At 46.9% G+C, this 24,992-nt stretch overlaps 1 protein-coding gene across 4 annotated transcripts in view; it reads left to right on the top strand.

Moving 5' to 3' along the window:
* The window catches only part of MRAS (muscle RAS oncogene homolog), a 51,308-nt gene extending 27,778 nt beyond the window's left edge, over positions 1–23,530 (top strand). For 3 of the 4 annotated variants that reach the window (XM_072874509.1, XM_072874508.1, XM_072874507.1), the window contains exons 4-9: positions 5,069–5,222; positions 8,569–8,668; positions 9,998–10,077; positions 13,214–15,021; positions 18,427–18,540; positions 18,995–19,192. In XM_072874509.1, coding sequence (XP_072730610.1) covers positions 5,069–5,222; positions 8,569–8,668; positions 9,998–10,077; positions 13,214–13,313 — 434 coding nt within the window. In that variant the 3' untranslated portion in view covers positions 13,314–15,021; positions 18,427–18,540; positions 18,995–19,192. Of the gene's footprint in view, positions 1–5,068; positions 5,223–8,568; positions 8,669–9,997; positions 10,078–13,213; positions 15,022–18,426; positions 18,541–18,994; positions 19,193–20,595 lie in introns of those variants that run through there. The other variant, XM_072874510.1, reaches the window with a different exon arrangement.
* Positions 23,531–24,992: the final 1,462 nt, after the last annotated feature.

Here is a 24,992-nt window from a genome sequence, read left to right as displayed (position 1 = left end):
CCCTGAGAAGAACTCTCATGCCGGGGGCTGTGTGGCTGTATCTGAGAAGAAGCAGAAGCATCAGAGTGACCAAGTGAAGCATCTACCTTGCCTTGCACGCAGCATGGGCACCTCATACCTCTTCAGGGTGACTTGGGGTGTGGGAATACAAAATATAAGCTGTGGCCCCTGCACCCCATCTGCTCGGAGCCCAGAATACCAATTCGTCAGCTGAAGCCAATGTCTGATGGGGTCTGCCCTTTCCCACCACACTGCTGATGGGAGGAAGACGAAGACTGTGGGGATGGCTTTCCTCAGTCTGAGACTCTTTGGTTTGACTTGTCAATTCAAGTTAAGTTTTCCCTTGAGCTTAGCTACCAAGCTGCAGGGCAGCTGGGGATGCAGTTTCTCTCTGGCCTCACCTTTTGAAGCAGAGCTGCGGTGCCAAGAGGATAGCAAGGCTTGGAGAGAGAAGCTCCAAGAGGAGTCTGGCCCTGTAACCTGCGATGGCAGCGCTCCCCTGACAGTGCCACATTCCCAGTTCTGCTCTTTGCTCCAGGGACTTCTCCTGTGTTTCACATTAAAAAGTTGCTGAAGAAGCAGAAAATGCCTGGGGTCAGGCTGCTTTGTGCTGCTCCTCTCCCTGGCACTGTGAACCCAGGTTCCTCTCTGCCTGCTGACTCATTCAGCTCCGTAAAGACTTGCACATATGCTGGATGTACGCAGCCAAAGGGATCTCACAGGACACTGCTTGCAAAAATCAAATTGTACACATTGTGTTCACCTTTCCAAGCATTAGATCAAGGTAGGCACAAGCAACTGCATCCTGTCCCTGAGTTTCATGGTGTGCAGCCACTCTTCTGGATGCTGGAAGGCAAGGTGCTCCAAGAGCTGTGTTGAGCTGCTTTCAGGACTGGCTCCAGCAATGTGTAGTCGCTGCTTGGAACGGGCCACTGGTGTCTGATTTGGGCAGTGAAACCCAAGGGCTGAAGGATAGAAAATGGGTTTAACCTGCCTGTCTGGTCCTCTTTGGCCACTTAGATGCCATGGACAGTGGATAAACTCTCTTGAGTTGATCTATACACCTAGCTGCCCAGCAATGTAAAGATAAAGACGTAGGAGGGAATTTTGCCTAGGTATGAAAGGAGAAGAGGAACTCACCTGCACAACCAGATCTGAGCACTCTGAACGCTAGGAAGGCTGTGTTTGAATCTGAACTGAATCCAGCCTAGGCTCTAGAAAAAGCAATGCTGTGACTTGGATTTCATAGTATGTCTCTGCCCTTGGCTTAGATTTACATGCCTGTGTCTCTGGATGGGCACTCAGAGCACTGTCAGTTGCAGGGACATTGCTACATAAAATACCTGGAAGCGCCGAGTGCTTCTATTTTGGGCCACAAATTCCTGTGTATTCCTGGGCTCCTGTGTTTGCTCAGAAGTGCTCTCTAAGCAGCCGCACTCTTGCCTAATCCATCAGGGTTCACAGGAAAATGGTGTGTGGAGCTCTAAGGGGGCAGGATTCAATTAGCAAGGAGTTCATCACAACAGTTGGGGTCACATCCACTGGAAAGCGGAAAAGGGCATCTCTTTGCTGAGCAGCCTCTTACCTGTGAAGCAAGAGACCTCCCTGCTGGGCTCTCACAGCCTAATTGCTCTTAGTTTAGTCTCCAGCTGATTGCATGATAGCTCTGTAAAATGGCTTTGCCCTCTTTGGATGTCTGTTCCTACGTCAGACATATTCCTTGGCTTCTCTCTCCTCGCTTTTCACCCAAACGCTTTTGTTAATGCTCCTTCTTGCTGCTTCTTCGGTCAAGTTTGTGGGAACTTCACCAAGTTTGCTGTTGGAAGTCCCTGACCATGTGCTGCACAGCCTGTGAATCTGATTTCAGTTCTTGGAAGAATGAGGTAGGGGAAACCCGCTGTGCTTTGGTCCAGCCTTGTTTCCACATTGGCTTTTATGCACTGCCAGTGAGGCAACTGCCTGTAAGAGGCAACTGCTGGTTTTAAAGTGTACCAGGGGAAGAGAGAGTTCACAGTTCTTCTCTGCTCGTGATTATTTCTGTGTCTTCTGGCATCCTGTCTGCAGAAACGGGGATTTTAAAAGAGGATGGATGCTGGCTAACATCCTAAATCTCCTCACCTCTTTGGGAAGCCAGTCAAATCACCATCCCATTTTCACCTTATCAAGGTTTCTCCTTGCTACTTTCCTATTTCTATAGATAAGAGTCTTCTTGAAGCTCTCATGCCACAAGAAGCAAAGCTGCTTGCATCTGGCCCTTTTTCAGTGCTGATGCTTTCCAGGATGTGGTCCCATCCTGCCTACGAAGGATCCAGATCGCGCTCTCTGCTCTGATTGTTTACAGTTCATGTAGCACAGAACTGTTAGGATGGGAGGGGGGGCAGTGTCTTTAAGAGCACATTTAAAGTTAAAACAAAGACTTTCTCTGGCCAACTACATGATGCTTAATTTTGCATGAATAACCCATCTGAGATTAACCTTAACCTTCACTGCTGCATGTCTCTTACTCACATTTCCAAAGTGCCATTTTAAATGCTGCCTGGACTTGCCCCTCTACAAATGCTGCAAGTGAATTCCCTTTAAATAGCAGCTGCTGACACAGCAGTGTTGCCTGTGTTTAGCGTGATGCGGTGGCCAAGATCCAGGCGAGGTTGGAGTGGCAGGAGCACAGCCCTGTGCTGTCCCTTGGGTATCCCCACAGCCCCCCCAGGGCTCGTCCTCTGTCCTCTCGCAGGGGATGGAAAGCTTTGGAGAAGCAGCGGCTGGGGATGGGTTGATGGGTGCAAGAGCAGAGCTGGATGTTCCTCCTGTGTTTCATGGGAGGTTTGCAAATGTGCCAGAGCAAGGGGAAATCCCTAAGCAAATTACCATGCAGGATACGGCACATCCATCTCCACCTTCCTGCCCACGGCTTGTGCTCGGGCACCTGCCCTGTGTCAGAGGAGGGAGGGCAGGAGAGCCCGGCCCCCTGCGAGAGCTGTCCCACTCCACCACAGGTTGGGTATGTGTGTTGGGGAGGGGAAGGGAGTGTGTGTTTGTGTGTGGGGGGGTTGTCAGGTCTCAGCCCTGCCCTGACATCGCGTCCAGCTGGTGCAGGAGTCAGATGAGGGCAGCCCAACCTCTCCTTGCAGGTTGGCTGGGTGGGAAGGATTAATTTCCTCTTCCGTCCTAGCCACGTGGTTCTGGCTTTATTCCATGGTAGCAATTCTGCCCAGGGCATAGAAATTCACCAGCACATGCAGTGTCTTTGGGTTGTTTGTCTTTTTTCTTTTTCTTCTTTTTTGTACAGTCCTTAAGAATAGCCTGGATGCCTTTGAGCTGAGACCCTTGTTTCCTAGATTTAGAGGAGAGAAGCAGGATAAAAGGCTATGAAAAGACACCCATGACTTTCCAGCAAGCTCCAGCTACTCAGCAAACAAGCCTAAATCTCAGGGTCTCTGCAAGAGCCTAGAAGCTCTTTTCACCTTAAAGGCTCCTGGAAACAGGCCTTCAAGACCAGCTGGGGCAGGCGAATGAATGAGGCTGAAAGCTTTAAAGGGCCTGCCATCACCAAGTAAGGTCTCCAGGTCCTCTAGCATAGCTGCCTTTCCTGCAGACATACAGTGAAGGTGTGGGCTGGCTTGTGGGGTGCGCTGTGACTTGCAGCATGTCCGCCTGTGGCCACCCATGCTGATTCAGCAAGTACCACCGGCAGCAAAGTGGGCTTTATCCTGGCCCCATCTGGAAATCAGGGCAGCCTGAATACTTACCCCTACAGGGAACATCTTGCTAGGACTGTGGGCCTGCTCAGACTAGAAAAACCCATATCAAGCCCTGCTGCTCTGTCAGCAGTATGCTCCTGCCACAGTCTCCATCTACCGGTGCCCTGGGCTTTCCCCATCATTCGTGGGCAGCAGATGCTAACGCTGTGGCTGTACAGCAGAGGCGGAAACAGTTTTCCCACCCAGCCCAGTTGACTGGGATGTGAAAATGTTCCCAGTCATCACAAAGATCCCGCATTTGCCTCTAGGATACAACAATGAATTAGGACTATTACTTCTGAGCAGCCAATGCATTTTGAGCTCATACTGTGTTTGTACTGGTATAGCCTAAACTGATGAACTCCTCTTGTACCCTCCTCCTGCCAGTCAAAATCCTGGCAGTGTACGAAGCTGGAGCCCAAGAATTGGCCTTGATGATGTGCATCAGTATGTGGTGTTTACCCAGAAGGCTGGCGTGGCTTGCTCTGCATGTGGTCCATGTTGTAGCTGATGGGACCCCCTGCGAGACAGAGTGATGAAGAACCAGTGAGTTATGGTCATATTAGAGAGGAGGTTAATCTAGTGGGGAACAGCATGTGGGTTGCTGCCACAACTGGGATGTTTTAGGGGATTTGAGCATAGATCTAGGCATTGTCAATGCACAGAAACACGATCGCTATACAGGATATGCAAGTCACTTAAAGCTTTTCCACCTGTTTTAACTAGCTTCTCAATATCAGAACACCACTTGGGACTAAATATTTAAGGGGGAGTTCCTCAAGGCTGTACCGTCTTTCTCTGAAAGCACATAATTGTGTAGAAATAATATCCAGGCATTGAGAAAAGGAAAATGCTTGTAGCTATTACTCTGGGTTGTCTCCCAGCTCTGCTTCACCCTGCAGTTTGTAGATTGTCCCTGACATTTAAACTGGCATTTACTCACTCTTCCAGTCTTGGGTTTTTCCATGTGAGGAACAGAGAGAGCTGGAAGATGGAGGGCTGTGAAATACTTTGAGCTGTATCTTGCCAGAGGAGCAACTCCCCAAGTTCAGTGATCAGTATCTGATACTGGAAAAGGAAAGTAAAATCCACGTAATCTTCTTCCCCTCCATCTGCTCCCAGTGTAGGCACACGGTGATGAGTGGGGTCTGGGAGTGTTTCTTGCTTTGCAAAAAGAAACAACCGTGTCCATCCAACTTGCTTTCATCAAATCTTGCAGCCTTCAAGAGGACCAAGCCCAGCAGAGGCAGAAGGGCCATGTAGGACACATAGCAGTGACAGCAGCCGCAGCTCCTCACAGTAACTAAAAACCTCTGTCTCTTCTGTCCTAGTTCTGGATACTGCAGGCCAAGAGGAGTTCAGCGCAATGCGGGAGCAGTACATGAGGACCGGAGATGGTTTCCTTATAGTCTACTCGGTGACGGACAAGGCTAGCTTCGAGCACGTGGACCGGTTCCACCAGCTGATCCTCAGAGTCAAGGACAGGTGGGTGCTGTGGGGCCAGGTGCTGCCTGACCCCCTCCCGCCGCGCTGGAGGCCGTGCTGTGGGGGCAGCTGCACGTCTCACCCTGCCTTTCGCCTCCTGGGTGTCCCGGGGCGAATCCTCGCATGCTCTGTGTGGGTTTGTAGACCTACATATGAGGAATAAGAAGTATTTTACCTTTTCTGATAAGCATCTAGTGCTTTCAACATGGAAAAGTTCAGCAGTGCTATGACGGAGTGAAAATGGGTCTGGAAGGGAGAAACTCCAGCCAGAACAGTCTGGCAGAGCAGTGTGAGAAAGGCAGACACCTTTGAAGGTAACCCATTTGGCTCTGAAGAGGGAGAAGGATGCTCTGTGCACAGCGCATCTTCGGGAACACTTCGGGAACACACACTTCGGGAACGCCAGCAGAGAGTTAGCAAGTGTTCATTCAGCCCCAGTCCTTTTGTGTGTCCTGGCAGCATCCTTCTTTCCCTGGCTTCAGTTTGTGCCAAACAAACCTTAGAAGGTCCTGCATCATATGGGGCTGTGAACAAGTGTCTTGAAGGGGAAAATGCCTCACGTTGGGAGGAGCTGTATTTCTCACAAGGGGTGTAATGCAGTTAATGTATCATGCTCTGCAGCAACCATTTTCAATGAATAAAACATCTCTGCGTGACTGGGGAGAAAGCAAGAGAGGTCGCGCGCTCCCCTCCTTCTGTGTGCATGGGAGAAGATAGCGCTGAGGTTTAATCGTGGTAAGCAAATGTGTCCTGACAGAACGAGGGGAAGCTGCCAGGGTTTTATCTCTGAGATAACTCCCTCTTCCCATCCCAGTTCAAGAGGTGATGAATCCATCCTCACTGGGTGGGGTGTGAATCAAGCCCTTATATGTCTGCAGCTTTGAAACACTTAGTTTTTCCGTTCATAATGGCTTTTAATTATGGAAGTCATCAAGAAAAGCCACCAGAGGGTTCAGGCCTCGTTGCTGGCTTCCTTTCGCAGCTCTGAATAACTTCCCCACAGGAAGGGTGGACTCATATCATGTGAGGTTCACAGCTGACAGCTCTTCCAGTAAAGCATCCAAAGCAGAGCCCACAGGAGTGAAAAGTAAAGGAAAAACCACCCTTTGATTTCATCTAAATGAAGAAAAATGTCAGTCACTCAGTCTGCCTCCCAGATCACAACAGTCTCTTCTTCACTGCCAGCTCAGCTTGGGGCAAATTAAATCTGTTTCTGAAAGCTGAAGAAGATGGGACAGCGTTTCCTGTAGCCTGCCCCAAACCGATGTCAGTTTTATCTAATTTAACTTTGTGAAAATAAGATGCAGTATTCATTGTTTTGCTCTGGACTGAAACTTTTACTCCTCTGTGCGCCGTGCAAACACCGCGGCCAACGTGTGAGAAGCAGGAAGTGAAACAGGCTGGTGAGGTTGTTTTTGTTTCCCTGCTCAACACCACTGAAGCACAGAGCGCGAGGAGCTTAACGCTTCATCCAAAACCTCAGCTTGTTCAGAAAATCACAGCAATAGGAGCAGCGGGAGTAAAGAAAGCGTCCTGCCAGACCCGCAGGTTGCTGGGAGCAGAGCATCGCCCTGGTTTTAAAGCTAGCAGTCAGTTTTGGCAACTGAAAATCCAAAGGAATCGCAGGCTGCCGCGTTAGCCGAGCTGTTCAAAGCCTTCCTCCTGTTTCTTTCCATAACCTTCATTACAGTAAAACTTCCAACTATAGTAGCTTTGTCCAACTAGCAATTGTACGGCTTACAACAGGGAACAAAGTCCCCATAGAGTTTTATGTCTGATGTAAACAAGGCAAATGAGATACTGTCCAAATGCAATCCCTTTCTTATCAATGTGCTGCAAGCCAAAAAGTAATCAAATAATCCAGACAAGTGTTTTGCTCCAGAATGATCATAGTCAAGATACATCAATGCTCAGGTATTAAAATTAAATCAAAGCCACATTATCAGAATGAACAACTGTAAGACTCTTTTAAAATGCAGAGTGCAGTACGGTATTTTTCCAGCCAGAGCAATGGGGCAACGTGCCAGAGAGAAGATGGAGCCCTTATCGTCTTGATGAAAAATGACACAGAAACACTGTTTGAGAATCCAGAGTTATTCAGGGAAGTGTTTTATGCAGAAATGAGTACAGCCAGCTGCTCCTTACCCCAATAAAATCAGCTCTGTTACAGCAAAGAACACTGGAATCATTTTAGGAGGATTTAAAGTTAAATATAAGAAAATAATACTGCAATAACTGTCAGTTATCAGAAGATCTCCTCCATCCTAGCAGTGGGTAAAGGCCCTGCAGCACAACTTTGCTCTCTGCATCATGCAGCCAGAGGAGAGGCTCCCCTACGGGTGGTGGGGTGGGGTGGGCAGCAGCTGCAGTGCCAGGACCGCCCGTGGCACGAGCTGGCTCCAGTTGGGTTTGGTCACTGGAGCTACAGGGATTTCTACTGGGGAAGAGCCTGACCCACACACCTCGTCAGGAGAGCCTTGCACTGGACGTGCTGTGGATAGATGGGTCTCTTCTCAAGCGGTGGCTGAAGACAGTCACTTACATGCCCCATAAAGTTAAAGAAATACTGAGTATTATTACAAAGGTAGATGGTTTTGGTACAAAGGGACCTTTGTTCATCAGGTTTTTGCTCTGGGATTAGAAGCAGTTAGTAGCGTCTGGAAATTTAGGATGACTCTTCGGTTCCCTCCAGCATCCTTCCAGCTACCACTGCAGTCTTTCATGTCTTGAGGTAACAACTGATGGAGATCTTTGCCCCCAGTCACCTTCTCCCCCATGAGGTGCCCCTGAAGGGCCAGCTCTCCCAGAGTCCGTCTTTTCTTCCCCCATGGTTGCTCTCAGTGGATGAGTCTTCACCAGGACATGCACTGACACCAGTTCCTCCAACACAGTTCATTACCTTGCAGTGACTAGCAGCTGCCAAGATATGCGGTTACTGAGATGCCTTAACCATTACAAGAGTCCCATTCTCCTGTTCAAGATCTGTCTCTGTGTCTCAGTTAATTTCCTGACTGATGCTGTAGTTGATCTAGTTGGATCTTCAGTCTTAACTATTATCAGGCATTGCAAAAACGATGACACTAAGTCCCTGAAGTGCCTGCAAATAAGAATGAATGTATGCATGCGTGCAACTTGTCAAGTAAATTTTTATGATATGAACATATGTGTAGCACAGTCTGGGGGCTGATGTGTGTTCATTTGGTCTTTCTTTATATTTCTTTACATGTATGTGGTATGTCTGTAGCTGAAAATGTTAGATGATGTCAGCATCAGAAAGTGAAACTTATGCTCAGCATTTTTTATTGTAGTTTGCTAATAATTGGGCGGTGGTTTTGATTTTTTCCAGAGAGTCCTTTCCAATGATTTTGGTGGCGAACAAAGTTGATCTAATGCATTTACGGAAAATTACAAGAGAACAAGGAAGAGAAATGGCAACAAAACATAATGTAAGTTTGTGGGATTCTTTAATTGGTTGTTCTAAGTCCCATTACAGGCATTCAGAATTGAATTCCCTACTTATTTGGGGCTGAATTAAAGCATTTCTCTTACAATCAAATATTTGCAATTACATTTTCAACTACTACACAGTAGTAGCTGCACAGTTTCTTTTCAGTAGGGCCAATTCATCATTGAAACTAGAGCCTCTGCTGTACACCAGGCTGTAGCAAAGCTGTGGCCATCACGAAGCCACGTGTACAAGGTGTCTGCAAGTTGTGAGAAATGTGAAATGTTTAAAATGAGGGAAGAAAGTGCACCCTCCTGGAGCGAAAAGGCAAAGTCAGGCATTGGGAAGCATACCCAGGTGTCCATAGGAAGTGAGCTTGTTAAAGATAATGACGTTACAGGGTTGTTAAGCCTATATAAGTCGGGCCCACCATCTTAGCTCTGCATTATTCATGCCATAGTTTAGCCTGAGAAATTGGTCTTGGATGAGCGTAGATGACATGATACTCCACTAATCACCTCTAAATGCCAGCAGCCCTGAATACCCAGAGGGAGGCAACAACTCCCATAGGAGGAACTGAATGGAAAGGTAAAAGCAAACAAGCCTGAGACCTCTTGGCAGCTTGCTGTGCCTCAGTGGCAAACTGCGGTGTTTCTAAACAAGCCGCGATGGGAGTTTGGCAGGGCAGGTTCTCTCCCTCCCCTCCCCAAGGAAGCTCATTTCTGTAGGACCCAGGACACCTAAACTGCAACATGTTGCACCCATCTGTACGCACATGCTTTGGAAAAGGCCATGTACAAAAATACCTTATCAGAGGCAGTTTTATACATCTGCCAGCATGCTGGACAAGCACTCTAGGCGGCCCCATCTGGCTGTCAGACTTTGAAGGAAAAGATCATTTTACACTGAAGGGGAATTGTAGTCATGAAATATTCATGCAGTAGTCCTAATAAAATGTGGCAAGCAAGAATTTCTGGCAAGTGCTCGTCTTTCAACAACCTTCGGCTATTTTCATGTCTGCTAGCACAGCTTAGAGGGAGAGAACATCTGACGACATGAAGTCTATGATTATTCTTCTCCAAACCCGGAGCTCTGATAGCAGCTGGTTTGCCTGGTGCTTATTCCAGACCTTTTGTAAGCGCTTGCTGACCTTGCTGTGAGCGTGAAGCTGTTGATAGCAGTGTCATGACAACACTTTGTTTACCTGTATTTCCCCAGTCTCTTAGGCACCAGATTTCTCCAGCCTTTAGGGTTTTTCATTTTGAAACTGGTTTGCTACCAACATGTAGGCTGTTACTAATCTCTTTCATGATACGCTTCTGTCCTCCAGATTCCCTACATAGAAACTAGCGCCAAGGACCCACCTCTGAACGTTGACAAGGCCTTCCATGATCTCGTGAGGGTAATAAGGTAAGCTGCAAACTCTTCACTTGCTCACTGCCCGTGGATGGGACGTGCAGGAGTCCCGGCCCAGAGAGCCAGGAGCCAACTTTTGGGGAGCACAGGCCAGGTGGTTTGGTTGGGGGTGGGAGATTTCTGGGGTTTATTAAACCTTCTTGTCCTATATCTGCATAGGGATGTTACTAACACTTAGTTACACTTGTAGGACATCATTGCTAGGTAGCTTGAGAACTAGCTGTGGCCATGACAAAAATATATTATTCAATGAACAGTGCAAAGCCTACTATAATGATCAGCTTTAAAAGGCCGGCATTAAAAGCTTTGGACCAGTGACTTGGGACTCATAGCTTTGTCCTCACAGGGTCTCACATTACCAGAGGTTAAAAAGGACTGGCAAAAAATTCTACAAAATTCTAATGTTGTAGGTGACTTCCAACATTTTCTGCTCACTAAATGGAAAAAATTAAGCCGCTTTGTAGGAGAAACAGCATGACCTAATGGCTAAGCCACAGGTTCCTCCTCAGACTGCAGAGGTTTGTTCCCAGTTTTGGCATGAGCTGCCTTTGCTCGCTTTGGCAAACGCCTGCTCTCTGGGCGAACCCCTGCTCCCGCTGCCGGCGGGGAGGGACTGCCTTCCAAAATCCCGGCTGCCCTGCAGGAAAAGAACTACACGCACATCTCGGCATCTCAGCTGATAACCTCAAATCTCTCTGAGAAGATTTCTTTTTCTGGCACTGGTTGTCTGCTAGATTTTTCTGGGCCCTCATTTTTCATGTTTTGGGAGGGTGCTGAGCTGAAATCATGCTCCTCCCCGCCGTGCAGTCAAAGTGCCTCACTCGGCAATTAAACCATGAGGCATTTATTCACAGCGTATCTGTACTTGTGAATATCTTAGCGCAGCCTCGAGTTGGCCTCCATCAAAAGCAGATGGTACTGCCCACTCTTCCCACATGTCTCAAAAGCAGGGGGCAGAAAGAACTACAGAGCTGAGCTGGAAATGTCCCAAGCTATTTCCCAACTGCTCTGTAACTCAGCATTAGCTGGCTAGATATTACTTTGTGTTACAGCGAGCTCTTACCACCATCTATTCTACTGTGGGGGGAAAAAAAACATAGCCAAAATAAGATGGTGAGGCTCTGTTTGCTTTCTCTACATGAGTCCAGACAGGCTGGAAGGAATGTTGTAATGAGACGTCACTAAATTCAAGCCCTGAAAATGCACTGCATAACCTCAAAAATAGGTGATGCACCTCAGTTCCCTGAGTAGTCACCATGAAAGTCATTGCCAGCCAGGTGAAACCCTCTGTGGCATCAAGGGCACCAGAGATGTTCACAAGAGCTGGAACTCGGGTTAAGTCAGAGAGCAGAGAGATGCTGTGTGATCTAGCTGGTCATTTGCCACAAAGCAGCCTCACGTGGTCTTTGGACATTGCAAACTGTCTGCAGCCGTAGGATGGCATCACCCACCAAGTATTGCTTTTCTTTTTTTAAGTGAGCTTTTCCAAAGAAAATACAAGTTTACAGCTCTCTAATAACTGTGTCATTCCTGGAGTGCTTTACACATGTAGAGGCTCCTCAGAGCCCGTGTAAGTTTGCAGGGTGAGGACACTCATTCAGGGTTGGCACTGTTTGTGCTCCTTGCACTTGGCTGATTCCCAGTTTATTTAGCTTCGTGCAAGAAACTGTTGTCTGGAAGTAATCCAGAAAGGAGTGGGGTGATTGAGTCCCGCCTGATAGATCTGTTAAGTTTCCTGATATCCCTTTTATGCTGCAGCAGTGTGTACACAAGGACTGTCACAGCAGAAATCTTGAGCGGGCACGGGACGTGGTTTTCTGGATCTCTAAAACAGTTCCAGAACACTGTGAACAGCTTGCGGCCGCTTAGTGTTTATCCAAATTAATTTTAAAGTATTTTTGTTCTGCTTTCTAGTTTTGAGCTTTAAAGTTTTATGTTTTTCATGCTTTCAGCCTTCATACTCGCTGAAAAAAAGTCTTATTAGTCAAAGCTGAGTTTTTCAGGTGGTTGCAAGCATTTGGGAGCTGAGGCTGTAAAAAAAACACCAAATGAAGGCATAAGGATTTGTCCCCCAGCTATGTCTCATCCTGGTCTGGATAACTTGGTCCAAACACTCAGTTTAGTGCCTGGCATATTACATAGCAAAGAGGCTGGGTTTGAACTATTCAAACTCAGATTGGTTATTTAGACACTGTTTGAATCAACGGAAGCTGCCAGTGTTCATATGGTTTATCTTGCAATAAAATCTAAGTCTACGGGCTGCCTGTCGGGTGTTTGAACTACAAAGCCTTCTTCTGTTGAATTTGCACCACTGCGCTAGCTGAGTGGCTGCTGCAAACAGGTACAGTTGCAAACAGGCATTTGGGCAATGCCTCATCGTAATGAACAGGGAGAAGCCCTCAACATAACATTTTAGGGGTTGCTCACAACCCACCTGACTGTCGGGGGCTGCCGGGGCGCAGCGCAGGAGGACTCTCAGCTGCGTGTTTGACAGCTGTGACTTCAGGCAACCAGGGACATCTTTCTGTGGTCAGCTTGCTCTCTGTGCTGTGGTGCTCTTCACAGCTTCCAGGGGAGGCCAGAGCCCCACTGGCAGCAGACTCTGTTTTTTCTTTATTATTTTTTAGCCCCCCTCCATAACCAAGTCCACAGCAGTGCAGCTGGCTAGGGGCAATGCTGGCTGAAAGCCAATCTTTCGGGGAGGGTTTATTTCTCTGCGCCCTGTGTATCTCTTTCTCCCTCCTCCCTAACGAGCATTAGCTGCGCTGTGATGGATGACGTTGCATTGCTTAGAGCATCCCTGTGCCCAGCGCAGCCCCCGGGCAGGGGAGGAGGCAGCAGTTCACCCAGGGCAACCATAGTGCCCTGGCAGGACGTACATCCCTGCCTTTAGCCTGAATGCTTGCTTATGGCTTCTTTCCTCCTTCCTTGAAAATGCAGGCGGTTGTCTTGTTAGCTGTGTGGCATGAAAAGCAACGTGGTGGTGGAAAGCGTATATGGAGATATATGTGCAAATATACATATGCACGCCAAGATGCTGTTCTGCTGGCTGCCCAGGGCTCTGGATGCTGATGTCCGACCCAGCCTTGCGTCTCACCTGCTTATTTTTCCTCTCTGTCTCCCAAAACAGGCAACAGATCCCAGAGAAAAGCCAGAAGAAGAAGAAAAAGACCAAATGGCGAGGGGACAGAGCCACAGGCTCCCACAAACTCCAGTGCGTGATTTTGTGACAGGACCGCCTGGGAGTGCCTTGGACGCCTCCCTCCTCCCCCCTTGACCCACTGCCAACCCAGGCAAGGAGCAGCAGCGCGGCCCCGCCGCCCCCTCGGCTCCCCGCGGCCGCTCGGGCTCGGAGGAGGCGGCTCGACGGGGTCCGGACCCCCCGGAGGGGGCTGCGCGTCGGGGCTGGCGTGGGAGCCGCGCGAACGGGAGGCGGAAGGGATCAGCAGGACCTCGACTCTTGAACATCCCCAGTGCCTTCCAGGGGCCTCCATGATGTTTATTTAAAAAAAAAAGGGGAGAAAAAAAAAAAAAGAAAAAAGTGTTGGTTTTATCTGCAAACATTTCTCCTTGTGACCCATTTCTGAACAGCCATGAATAGCCCTCCTGTTTGGTACAGTTGTCTGTGTATGTGTGGGGGAAGGGAAAGGGCTTTTTTTTTCTTTCTCTGATTTTTTTTTTGTCCTCTTCTCCTTTTTCGTTGTTTGCTCAGCGAGCGTTGGGTTGCAAAGAAACACGGCCGGGGTTAGATTTTTTGCACTGAACTCTCTCTTAGGCGGCAGTGCCAAAACACGACTTCATATGAAAGTACATAGATTTGGAGGAAGAAAATGAATTCCAGCTGCTCTGGCTGCTCCAGACATTGTGTCAGACTCTGGAGGGCAGCCAGCTCACAGACCATAAACTCCAGCTTAGGAAAGGAGGTTTGGGCTTGGATTTTTTTTTTTTTCTTACCCTTTGTCAAGAGGGTTTGTTTCTGTTTTGTAATTTGGGGCATGTCAAAGTTAAGACGTTTTGTTAACCTGGAAGTATTTAAATTAAAGTAATTTACAAATGGAAGGGTATGTCATCTTTAAGGGGGAGGAAAGAGAGAGAGGAAGTAAAACCTGAACTGAATTTGTTCTCTGGGTGTTGAATTTCTCCCTCATAAATGTGTGTAAAGTGGTGTGATCTAAATCCCTCTTTATTATTCCTTAACCTTTCCCTGCAAAGCCACTCTTGGGTACATGAATTGTTTTGCTTTTCCCAGGCTCATCTCGCACACACACAAAAATCTGTTTATGGGCTTTGGCTCAATGTTTTTTCATTTCTTCTTCTTCCCCCTTCGCTGAGAGTTGGTGACTTGAAAGGAGGAGGTGTTTTGAAAATTACTCAAGTGGGATGTGTCTCTTCATAAGCTTAATATATCTAAAATGTCTCCCTGAAAACAGTGGAGACTAAATATCTTTATGCCGTATGAAAAGGCAAGGCAAAAAACCTGCCGCCATTCAAGCCACCATCTGTGGCATCAGGAATATGGTTGTGCACATCCTGGAGGGGCCATGTTTTCTCTCTCTTTGCTGGCACTAAGAATTACGGTGGCAATTTTTTCTTTAATTTAATGGATTGTCATCTGCTGGACTGAAGCCATCGGCTCCATTCACAGGGTCACCAAACCCCTTTAAAAGTAACAACTTGCTTTTCATCAGCTTGAATCCTATTCAAATATGCTTTATGGGCATAACTTAAAATATTGGCAGAGTATGAACACCTGAGATTTGCGTGTATGAGCACAGAAAATCCTGGTATTGGATAGTGAAGATCCGTTCAAGATGGTGGATCATCACAAACTTAATTGTTTATGTTTGTCTTTGCAATCCATTTGCCGCCAGATTTGGTTTCTTGACTCTTTGCCAGGCCACCTTGTGAAATGGGAGTTGGCTGCTGATTATTTTTCAGGTGAGTGCAGCTAATGAAAACATTTTCCTAATTTGTCCAGTCTTCATCACGGCCAGAAGATGGCAAATGTCTGCGGCTGGCTCAGCAAGCTGCTTACCATAACGCTGGCTTCACTGCCTCCCTCCCCTTTGGTGTGATGACAGATGCTGGGGCTGGATTAGGGAGGCGGATATTGGGAAGAAATATTTTTCATGGACTCTTGAGTTGGATGTGGGCCACACGCTTCAGTAAAGTTGCAACACCCTGTGTCAACTGAGATCTGGCTCCAGACCATCGCAGCATTTCTCCCACTATATTGTTTCCTTGTCGGCTGAACTGTGCTGACCGAAACCATGTGGGTCAAATCCTGGCTCTTGAGACTTGCCACTATCTTCTGGGGATGAAGAGCACCCTGTAGGCATCTCATTTGTTCTGCCTCTAATAAATCAGAAGGTGTTTGATATGTGCAACCAACCCAATTTGCTGTAACCTCTGTTACTGCTTTCCTGCCAGAATCCCTGTCTAGTCTGACGACTGGCTTAATTTTTTTTAATTATACACAACTAATGCTATGGGATCCCCCACACAAGAAGATGATGGCATTTTCAGGGAGCCCTGCTAATACCCCCTAGAGCCCTTACGCTTAAAAATAACCTGATTTCTGCTGAAACCCCTCATCCTTATTATTTTTATCTAAACCCTTGGGAATACTTGCTTGAAAACAGCATGTATGTATCTTGAGTCACATCTGCTGGGTACTCAGCACTGCATGTGAGAAATTATCTGCTTTTTCTGAAGCATCTTAATTGTTTCTTCAGCTTCTTTAGCAACTAACAGATATTGCAGAATAATGGGGGGAGGAGGGGAAAGGAGCATATTAACAACTGAATATGCGTAGTGGCAAATGGGGAAAGCATGCCCGTTTTCTTCTATGTTCATCAACTTGTTTATAGCAAGGAGTGTTTTCCAACAGGGATCGCATCTCTAACGAGTCTAGCGTGCTCAACACAGTGAGGAGATACAAAGCCTATTGCCATCTACTTCACCCTTTCATCTTCAGGGCTGTTAGCAAATCAAGAGCACCTTCCCTGCTCTGTGCAGCACCTAGAGACCTGGGTTGAGAGGCACTGGTTGGTGGTACTTAGCTTCCGAAAGCACCAACGGTGCTGATGGGCAGTGTATTTTTTTCTGTGGATCATCCAAAGGAAAGGGACTTTGCTGTGGCCAGAGTCTGGAGAAGGATCCTGTAAGGGCGCGCTTGGGGCTGATTTTCCAAAGAGCTGATGGTCCAAGTGACCTAACGTCATCTTCAGCCCCTGGGTAAATCTGCATTCACTTGTCTCACAGCAATCTGGTTCCTCTTCTGCTAAACAGGAATTTAGAAGGTAGAGCTGGCCATAGCCTTACCTTGCTTTCAATAGACACCTACAAACAAAATGAAAAGAGAAGAGGGGTAAAACCATACAGATTCACTTGTATTTGATAACCAAATGGCCTCCCTTTTTCATTTTAGGCACTGAATAATATTTGTAAAACACAAAAAAATTCTTAAGCTACTTAAGTTTTGGCTTTGTAAAGGCGTAATTCACCTTCCCAACCTGGGATCTCATCCCAGCTCTACCACTGCCTTCAGGTAAATCGTGTTGCTGTTTCCTCCTTCAGGTCCTTCTGCCTATGAAGCAGACACTGACTTGTTTTTTTACCGGCTTTTGAAACATATGGCATTTATTGTACAAGCAAAGTCGTCTGTCTGTCTATCTTTGTCTCTCATTTAAGGAAAATGGGTGGTGGGAAGGAAGAGAAGGAAAAGTACCTGGCTAAAATAAATACATTTTCCTCTGGCATGAGCAGAGGATTTAATTGTCCCTGTCTGCCTGCCAACTCTAAATGGAACAAAAGCCTGCTAACAAAAAAACCCCAACTGTGCAGCCCTACAGGTGGTGGGCTACCTCCAAACCTGCTTTCTTGGCTGCCTCAGCCAAGGCCAGAGCTATCACTGGTAAAGCTGCTGAATGACAGTCTGGGTACATCGGAGTAAACCATGTTCAGATGATAGTGCTCAGCAGAAAAACGCTAGAGATGGTGAACAAGATAAGCAGGAGCTTAGTGAGGGGCTGAGATTGCTTGGTTTGGATCAGATGTTTCAGTTTAACAAGGGCATTGCAGTATGTTGCTCTGTTCCTTAATCTGTCGTAATTAATTTTGGCTGGCTCTTTAAACCTACAGCTGTACTAGAATTTGTAAATCGGGATAGGCTGAGGGGTTTAGACATACATGATGTGTCTCGTCTCGAGAGGAAATGAGCATTATTAGGCATGGAGAGGACAGCATTGTAATACTGGCTCAGACTTTTCCCTTTTTTTTTTTTTTTTGCTTGTTACCATCCTAAGGCCAAAACTGACTGCCCAGAGCCTTGTTCAGCTCCAGTGATTTCAAGGGATGATCACTACATGCTGCTGAAGTGCTTGGGAATGAGGTGATCCCCCAAAGCTCTGCTAAGAGTAGAATATAATGAGAAGTACAGAATATAAGAGTGTTTTAAGAGACACAACTTGCAGACTACTCCAGATGTCAGGGTTCAGATATGTATTTACTAATGAGAGAGAGGGAGGGCTTGAGAGAAGTTTGGTATTAGAGAAATAGCCAAGCCCTTGTGACAACTGCCACATCAACAGATGTACCTGGGACTGGACAGGAAAGCTCTGTGTCTGGAAATCCAAGTTCTGTGAGTTGGGGTTCAGTGGCCAATCTACCCCATCTGCTGTAGGCTGGGCAGAAAGGAGGGCCTGTGGGGTATGTGTGAAGTACTGCATTACAGCTACACAGCCAGCACGCCATGCGACACAGGGAATGTTGCAGTTCTTGGTCACTGAACTGTAGGCTCAATTCTGTGTCTCGCATGTAGGCAATTAACGCCATTTGAGATGCCTCAGGGTATCCAGGGCATTTGCCTGAGACTTTCAGTTGTAATACAGGACCTATGGGAGATCTGTGCCCTTCTGAAGCAACAGCTAGCAGCCAGGTAAGATCCACCTGAGCATCTGAAATGGCTCCCGATGCGTACCTCCAGGCAGCTAGTTGGTGGTTTGAGAGCCCTTTCCTATTTCACAGCAGCACTCTGAGAAAAGTCTGTGAATATTTCAAGTGTCTCTGGATATTCTAGCTCTTCTCCTGCAAAGGGATCTCACCTGTTTTTTAGGGACTCACCAATGCATCAACACAAAGTCTGAAGTAGAAGTCACCAATTTTGCGAAATGTATTAATTGCATCTTGCAGCCTAAGCGATCTCATGTGTATCACTTGTGCAATTAGGCTGTAAATAATTCAATATTTGGCTATCAGGGATTCCATCAATATTATGCAAGCTTTTTGCTTCTTTTTCTCTTGCATGGGAGGGGAATAAATATTTCATAGATGATCTCACAGACACAGTTCCTGGGATGACATGGGACTTGCTTGCAGCAGAACAGAGCAGGGAGATGACTCTGCATGTGCTGGATCCTGCGACGGGGAGAGACAAGGAGGAGCTGCAGCACAGAGGTATGCTCTGGTTTGGGGGTTTTTTTCCCACCACTGTGGCAAATCCCTCCAGCTCCAAGAAGTCACTTGAGAATGGCCAGCAGGTCAGGCAGGCCAAGACTTCCTGAGGCAGGAGAAACGTGCAGGCGCGCTGCGTCACTGCTGTGTGTGGTGCCAAAGGGAGGGGACCGGGGGAGGAAGGCTCACGCTCGGCACGTGAGACCCGCCAGGTCGGTGAGCGCAGGGGTTAGTGCTCGCGACAGTGATGGGGATGTCCAGCAGTCCTGAGTGTGGAGTAGAGACGGGCAAAATTCCCTAATCCTTCTGGCAGTTTTGGGACAGCTTTTTTATTTCGTTTGAATTGAGGGCTCCCTTTGCCAAATCCTGGGGGACCAGCAACATCATGCCAAGGCAATACAGCAGTCTGACTTGCCACAAGCGTTACTACTTCTCTGGTTTCCATGCTTCCTCCCAGGTCTCTCTCATGCAGACCAGGGCATGCAATGTAGTCTGAGAGCTCAGACTGGGCACGTGGTCAGGTCCAGCAGCCGAAGAGGAGGGACTCGGACAAAATCCTGGATTTGCTCAATAAGAGAGCAGGAGTAAGAGGAGGAGGAAGGAGCTTTGTGAATTGGGAGCCTGTTCTGTAAAGCCAAACCCTCTGCAAATCTGGGTAAGAGACATTGCACGGTCTGTGATTAGGACAATATCTGCTGAGAGGGCAGCCCAGCTGAACAAGTCACGGGTGGGTCCTTGCACTGCCGCACGCAGAGGTGGTTATCGTGTGGCTTCTGCGACAGCAGCTCCTCTCAGCTGCAGCAGTCAAGCCTAGCCAGCCCAAGGCCCAGCCGGGTATTTGGCATGCCTCTTTGCATCTCAATAGCCCACATCCCCTTAAAGCAGGAGCCCTGGCGCTGGGAACCCGCTGAAAGGCCTGGGCACATGCTTATGGGGCAGGGGTTTCTTTTCTGCAAGCTCCGTAATAAGAGCCGTGTTTCAAACAACAGTCCCCGGGATGTGAGCCGACAAAAAGCAGGAAATTCGAAGTGAAGGCTGATGCGCCGGGCTCTGCTCACACAATTGTGGAGGTTGAACAAAGCACAATGGTGTGAGCTGGGGACAGGGTCCTGCCCGCCCTCCCCTGGGAGCTTCCTGCCTTGCCTTGCCCTCATCCCCGTCTCCAAACCTTCACAAGAGCTTAAGCCAGTTTCTGGCATTGAGTTTCCCACAGAGCTGGTCACAGAGTTTCATTCCCACGTTTTTTTGCTCGGCTTGGTGAAGTTTCTTTGTTTCCTTCAGCACCCTTTGGCCAGAAGGGTTAGCTTGCTGATGGGGGGGGGGGTTGTTTGGGCAGCCTTTGGCAGAAGGTGTTTCATGAAGAAGAGGAGTCACACCACCAGCATGAAATACTTAAAGTCAGAGATGGCACTCTGCTATGGTTTTGGTGGTTTTACTCTAACATGTAACAATTATTCTGGGAAAATTCACACAATACCTGCTGCTGTAAGAATAGAGAAGTGGCACTAATGATTTTTCATTTCAGGATCTTAAAGCATTCATGAATCAATCCAACCACTTTGCAGTCAGGACACTCAGAGGTGGCAGATCTTGTTCTGTAGGTTGCAGAAACGAGAGCGCAGAGCTCTGAAGCATGGAGAAAGAAAGAGCAGAAGTTGTTGAGATGCCTGAACACTTAGGACTGCTGGGACTTGTGTTCAATTTGCTTCAAGCTGAGAAACTACAATTAGCACAGATTTAACTGAAGATAAATATTAAATGCTGAAAGAAGAGGTCTAAGGCTAGCTATCTGGAGAGGTTCAGTCCCCGATACAAACTGTAAATACCTACTAGATATACGCCGCTTCCAGAAGCGGCATATTTCCCAGTATTTTCAATTGATTTTTTTTTCCTAAACAATCCATCTCCTTCCTAATTTGGGATTCAGCTTATCACATCATGGAGATAAAATAAAAATGGAAAAGGTCACAAGTTCTACTTCATTTAGGAAAAAAAAAGTTTACTCTTTGTAAAATGCCTTTGGACTTATTTACATGACTGCTTTGGTTTTTCTTACAGAACAAAAGCTTGAATCCTGCTTGTCCCATGGAGTCCCGGTGACTGTATTAGTGGAACACCGGAATACCGATGACTGTATTAGCGATGGGCTGCCCTAGGAGAACAAACCTGTGAGCACAAAGCATAAGCCGTGCGAGCCCACAGTGGGGTTGCTGTTTCAAGTTTCCAAGGGGCAGAGGCTAATGCTTATTGTTAAAATGACAGGTCCTTTGGCAATGTTGTCCTAAGGCACCAACAAAGAAAGGATGCTACCTAATGCCAGCCTGGCTGTTCCTCTTAGCATCCAGAAGACTTTCAGAACTGGCCATATAAATAATGTTACTGATGCCTGGGCTGAATAAGCTACTTCTGCTTCTTGGGCCGGAGTTAGCATCAGCCTGACCAATGCTACAGGGAGGAAGGCTGCCTATATGTTTGTTATGTTTTATTGCCAACTAATGCCACACTGCAGGCCTATTCAGCCCTAGCAATGGTCGCGGGTTTCCTCTTAGTGTGACCAGTATAGGACTTGTAGCACTGAAAAATCACTGGAGAACCAGTTTAGCTACAGCACAGCATCTTTTACTGCCCAGCTGCCTCTTCTCAGCAACAGCCTTTTACCACAAGCTCTGTAAAGGTGGGACAGGGCTGGTGCTCCTCCCTGGAGAAAGGCTGGTGCCTTGAATTTGATGGTGTGGGCTTGGGTTTGTGTCTGCTGCATGGAGCAGCTTCAAGGGCAGGGCCAAATTAATTGCCAGCCTGTACCACTATGGGGGTCTTAGCATCTCTTTGCGGCAATTTGGCTGTTTCCCAGAAATGAATCCCCTGCATCGACCAGCCAAGGACAGGAACAATTCGTCTGTGTTTTCACTCGGTATCAGGATTAGCTGTGTTATAGAGAGGTTGGACTCCAGGAGAGCATCTGCGAGGAGAGGTGGCCTTACCTACCGTGTGGACTGGCCTTGTCCCAGCACTTTCCGTCGGTCCCACCTGCCCCTTGTGACAATGTCCAGCAGCAAAGGCAGACAGGGTGGGTGGCATGGGGTCCTTGGACACAGCCAGCCGTACGGCGTCTGGCGTGACTGGGGAAGTCAGTATGCCCTCGGGACCCCTTCACGTGTGTGCAGGGTAGGTACCGCCGGCAGGACTGCCAGGTGCTGGGCACCACTGGGAACCCGCTGGGGTTTTCAGTGAGGGCATACCATGCTTCTCTGGATCCCTCCTGTCCCCTTCTCTTTCCTACTGGTGCAGAAAATAACCCAGGGGACAACTAAACAGCAGGAAAAGCTTCTCTAACACCTTAGTCCTTTGTGTCCCTTCTCAGCAAAGGTTGGGAGTAAAACTGCCCCACAAACAATGGTGAAAAAATTGCTGAAGGGGAGAGTGTAAAAGGGAAACTAAGCAAACTGCACTTGCATTAGTGGTGGATGGTTTTTATTATTACTGTTATTGGCTATTCAAACACTTACCCAAAAAAAGAAAAGGAGAAGTGGAGGTGGCAGCCGCAAATCAAACAGAAGAGTTCAAACAGTTCACAAACTTTTTCTAAATATATTAATCTTCCAAAGGCTCTTTAGCCTGTTAGTTAGATTTAAATAATCATGACCTAGTACTTACTGAGTAACTAAAATCTTTTGAGAGTTCACATTTATACTCCAGGAGATCATTGTAAAACAAAGGGCTGAAAAAATCCCATTTGGATGTGAATATTTAATACGGCTGTTTGGAAAGCTGCTGCTCTGACATTAATTTGGGCAGATAATCAAATAAGTATTAAAACACACAATTATGCAGAGATAAAATTAGAACAGGAAAAAGCTCTAAGTTAAGCCAAAAGAAAATGGTTTATAAAGACCTTTTGATGATGGCCTTTCAAACACAACTGGATCTAAACACCAGAGTTGTTACTTTATATTCAGGATTATAGATCGGCAGCGGTACCAGTAGTACGTGGTATGTAAATATAGGATGGATGTTGGGTTTGTTCCTCAGAGACCCACTTCAGAGCCTGTGAACGTTAACCAGAGCCTTTCTGTTAAGTCAAACAGGCTTTGGATCAGGCTCCATCACCTTCTGACGAGGGAGTCCCACAATCCCTTTAATCGGCAGCCTGCAGGAGAAGCAGAAGTGAAACATATTGCAAAAGCCAAGCTCCAACAGGAGTTCTGTTCAATTATGTCTTAACATTAAACTGTAGCTAATGTGCTTTTACCAGATGTCCTGATGAAATACTATTAAGAGACGGTGCATCGCATTAATTAAAGTGAAATTTCATAATGAATTCTTTTTGCAAGGCAGCAGGGATGAATCGGTGACCTACATAACCTCCCTTCCCTCCAACATAGCTTTCCCAACTAATGAAATGAATCCCTCTGGTTGTTGCAGGAGAGCAGAGGGAGCCGTGCTTTGCATCCCAGCTACACGCTGCGACACGAAAAAATCTAGGCGCTCTCTGCAGAGATTATGGCTTGCGTTTCATTGTGTCTAGCAACAAGAAGGAACTTTCAGAGGCAGGAGGACTCTCCATTAAGGGCACCTTGCGTAACGGGAGGCTTTTGAAAGCTCCATTAAAATTCTTGGACGGTGCCCTCACAGAGAAGCCAGGGGATAAGCTGGCTGACCCTCTACCTTATAAACCGGCACGAACGTACAGACAGTTAAATGCACACTCATTTGAGCGTAAGAGGCTTAGAGTATGTCTTTAAAATATAATCCACAATGCACAACAAACACACATGCAGCTGGCAAGCTCAAACCCATTTTTCAAGCGCTTTAGGAGAGAAGCAGGAGAAGCAGCGTTACGTAGCTCGTGTACGCAGGGAGAGGATGGGAGGAGGGGAGACCTCTGTTCCCGGGCATATGTTTTTAAAAGAGAAAATGTACTTGTGAATTCTGATTATGCCTGTGTTAGTTTTTTATCCACGGTGGTTTGAGATTAAATGTGATTTATGATGTTCCTAAGTCTCAGCAGTCTATGTTTCACTAAGCCATTGCAGTGCAATCAAAACAGTGCCTGTACCAATGCTGGACTGTGCCAGCGAGTCCTAATTGCCTGAAAGATAATGGTGTCATTAAAGTCTCTTGCCCCTGTGAGCCTTGTGCTCCTCGACAGAAAAGATGCTTTTATTGTTGGTTTCAAAGGAGCCCTCAGTCACTGCTAAAGCACATTGTCCATTCAGAGGTACTGGGAGGCTGTATTCTGTAGCTGCTTTATTTCTCTGCTTTTCCCTTCTTAGGCAGAGGACAGGGGAGGGCAATGGGGAGAAATGCAGAAAAAATGTTGACTTTTCATCAAGAAAGGCAAAATATAAATCAGATATTATTCAGTTAGAAACCACGAGGAGAAGTGGCTGAGACCTTGCACTGGTTAGGCTTCTAGCAACAGAAACGGAGAGTGCTTCTGTGAAAGCAGACACGCTCCACAAAAAATGCCAGCTTCACCAATAATTTTCAATTCAGTAGTCATTTTGACAGAAAAGCTGTGACCAGCTTCTTTATTCATAGAAAAGTCATGTGGGTCTGCAATTACGCCTTAATTCACAGCCATCCTTCTTACTGGACAATTTCAATTAAGAAATTACCTCTCTCTAAAACATTCAATTCTGCAACATAATTTATTCCTGTCTTCATCTGGTAACATCTTTCTAAAAGGTGGAAAGATGCTTATGCAGGTAAATTGATCACTTGTCAGTTTATGGGTGTGGTTTTTAAACAGAAGTTTATTTTTGTTTACCTCCACTCTAAGCCTTGCTAGTTCTTGTGCCTTGAGAATCACCTTTCTGTTCACTTTGCACAGTGCCCTGCTCAGTCAAGGAGCCCGTCTTCACTGGGGTTAGCAATACAAGACCACATAAAAAAGACAGTGACATGCAGAGGTAGGCTATTAACAGTATTTTCTGCATTTTTTGCCATACAAAACTGAACAGAGATGTATTTAATCTCCAAGACCTAGCACAAGTAATATCTGCTGAGTACAGTAAGAGGCTTGGTTTAAGAGGGGCTGTAGCCCATCTGACCTGCTACTCTCATAAAACCATTGCAGTTAAATGTACACTCAGTTATGCTTAAAAGCCTTATGGCAGGCCATTACAACATAATCCAGAGTGCTCAGGCCATTACAACATAATCCAGAGTGCTCACCAAATGCGTGCATTACAGAGAAAATGCTTTGCGTTGCTGGTGCAGGGTACTTTCAAACAAAGCATTTGTACTTTGCAGGTTACAAGAGTAAGCCATCTCTCCACAAATCAGCTCTCAGATCATTTTTCCTTTCATATTTTCCTTCTCCGTATCTGCCTTTCATTCTCTTAGCTGTTGCCTTTACTCCCCCATCACTACCATTCCATTTTCCCTCCATATTATCCACCATAGCTGATATAAGAGCCTTTCTTCATTGCATCACCTTTCTGGAGCATTCT

Source organism: Ciconia boyciana, chromosome 10 (genome assembly GCF_034638445.1).
Source record: "Ciconia boyciana chromosome 10, ASM3463844v1, whole genome shotgun sequence".
NCBI classification, from domain to species: domain Eukaryota; kingdom Metazoa; phylum Chordata; class Aves; order Ciconiiformes; family Ciconiidae; genus Ciconia; species Ciconia boyciana.
This window is presented reverse-complemented; position numbering and strand designations above follow the sequence as displayed.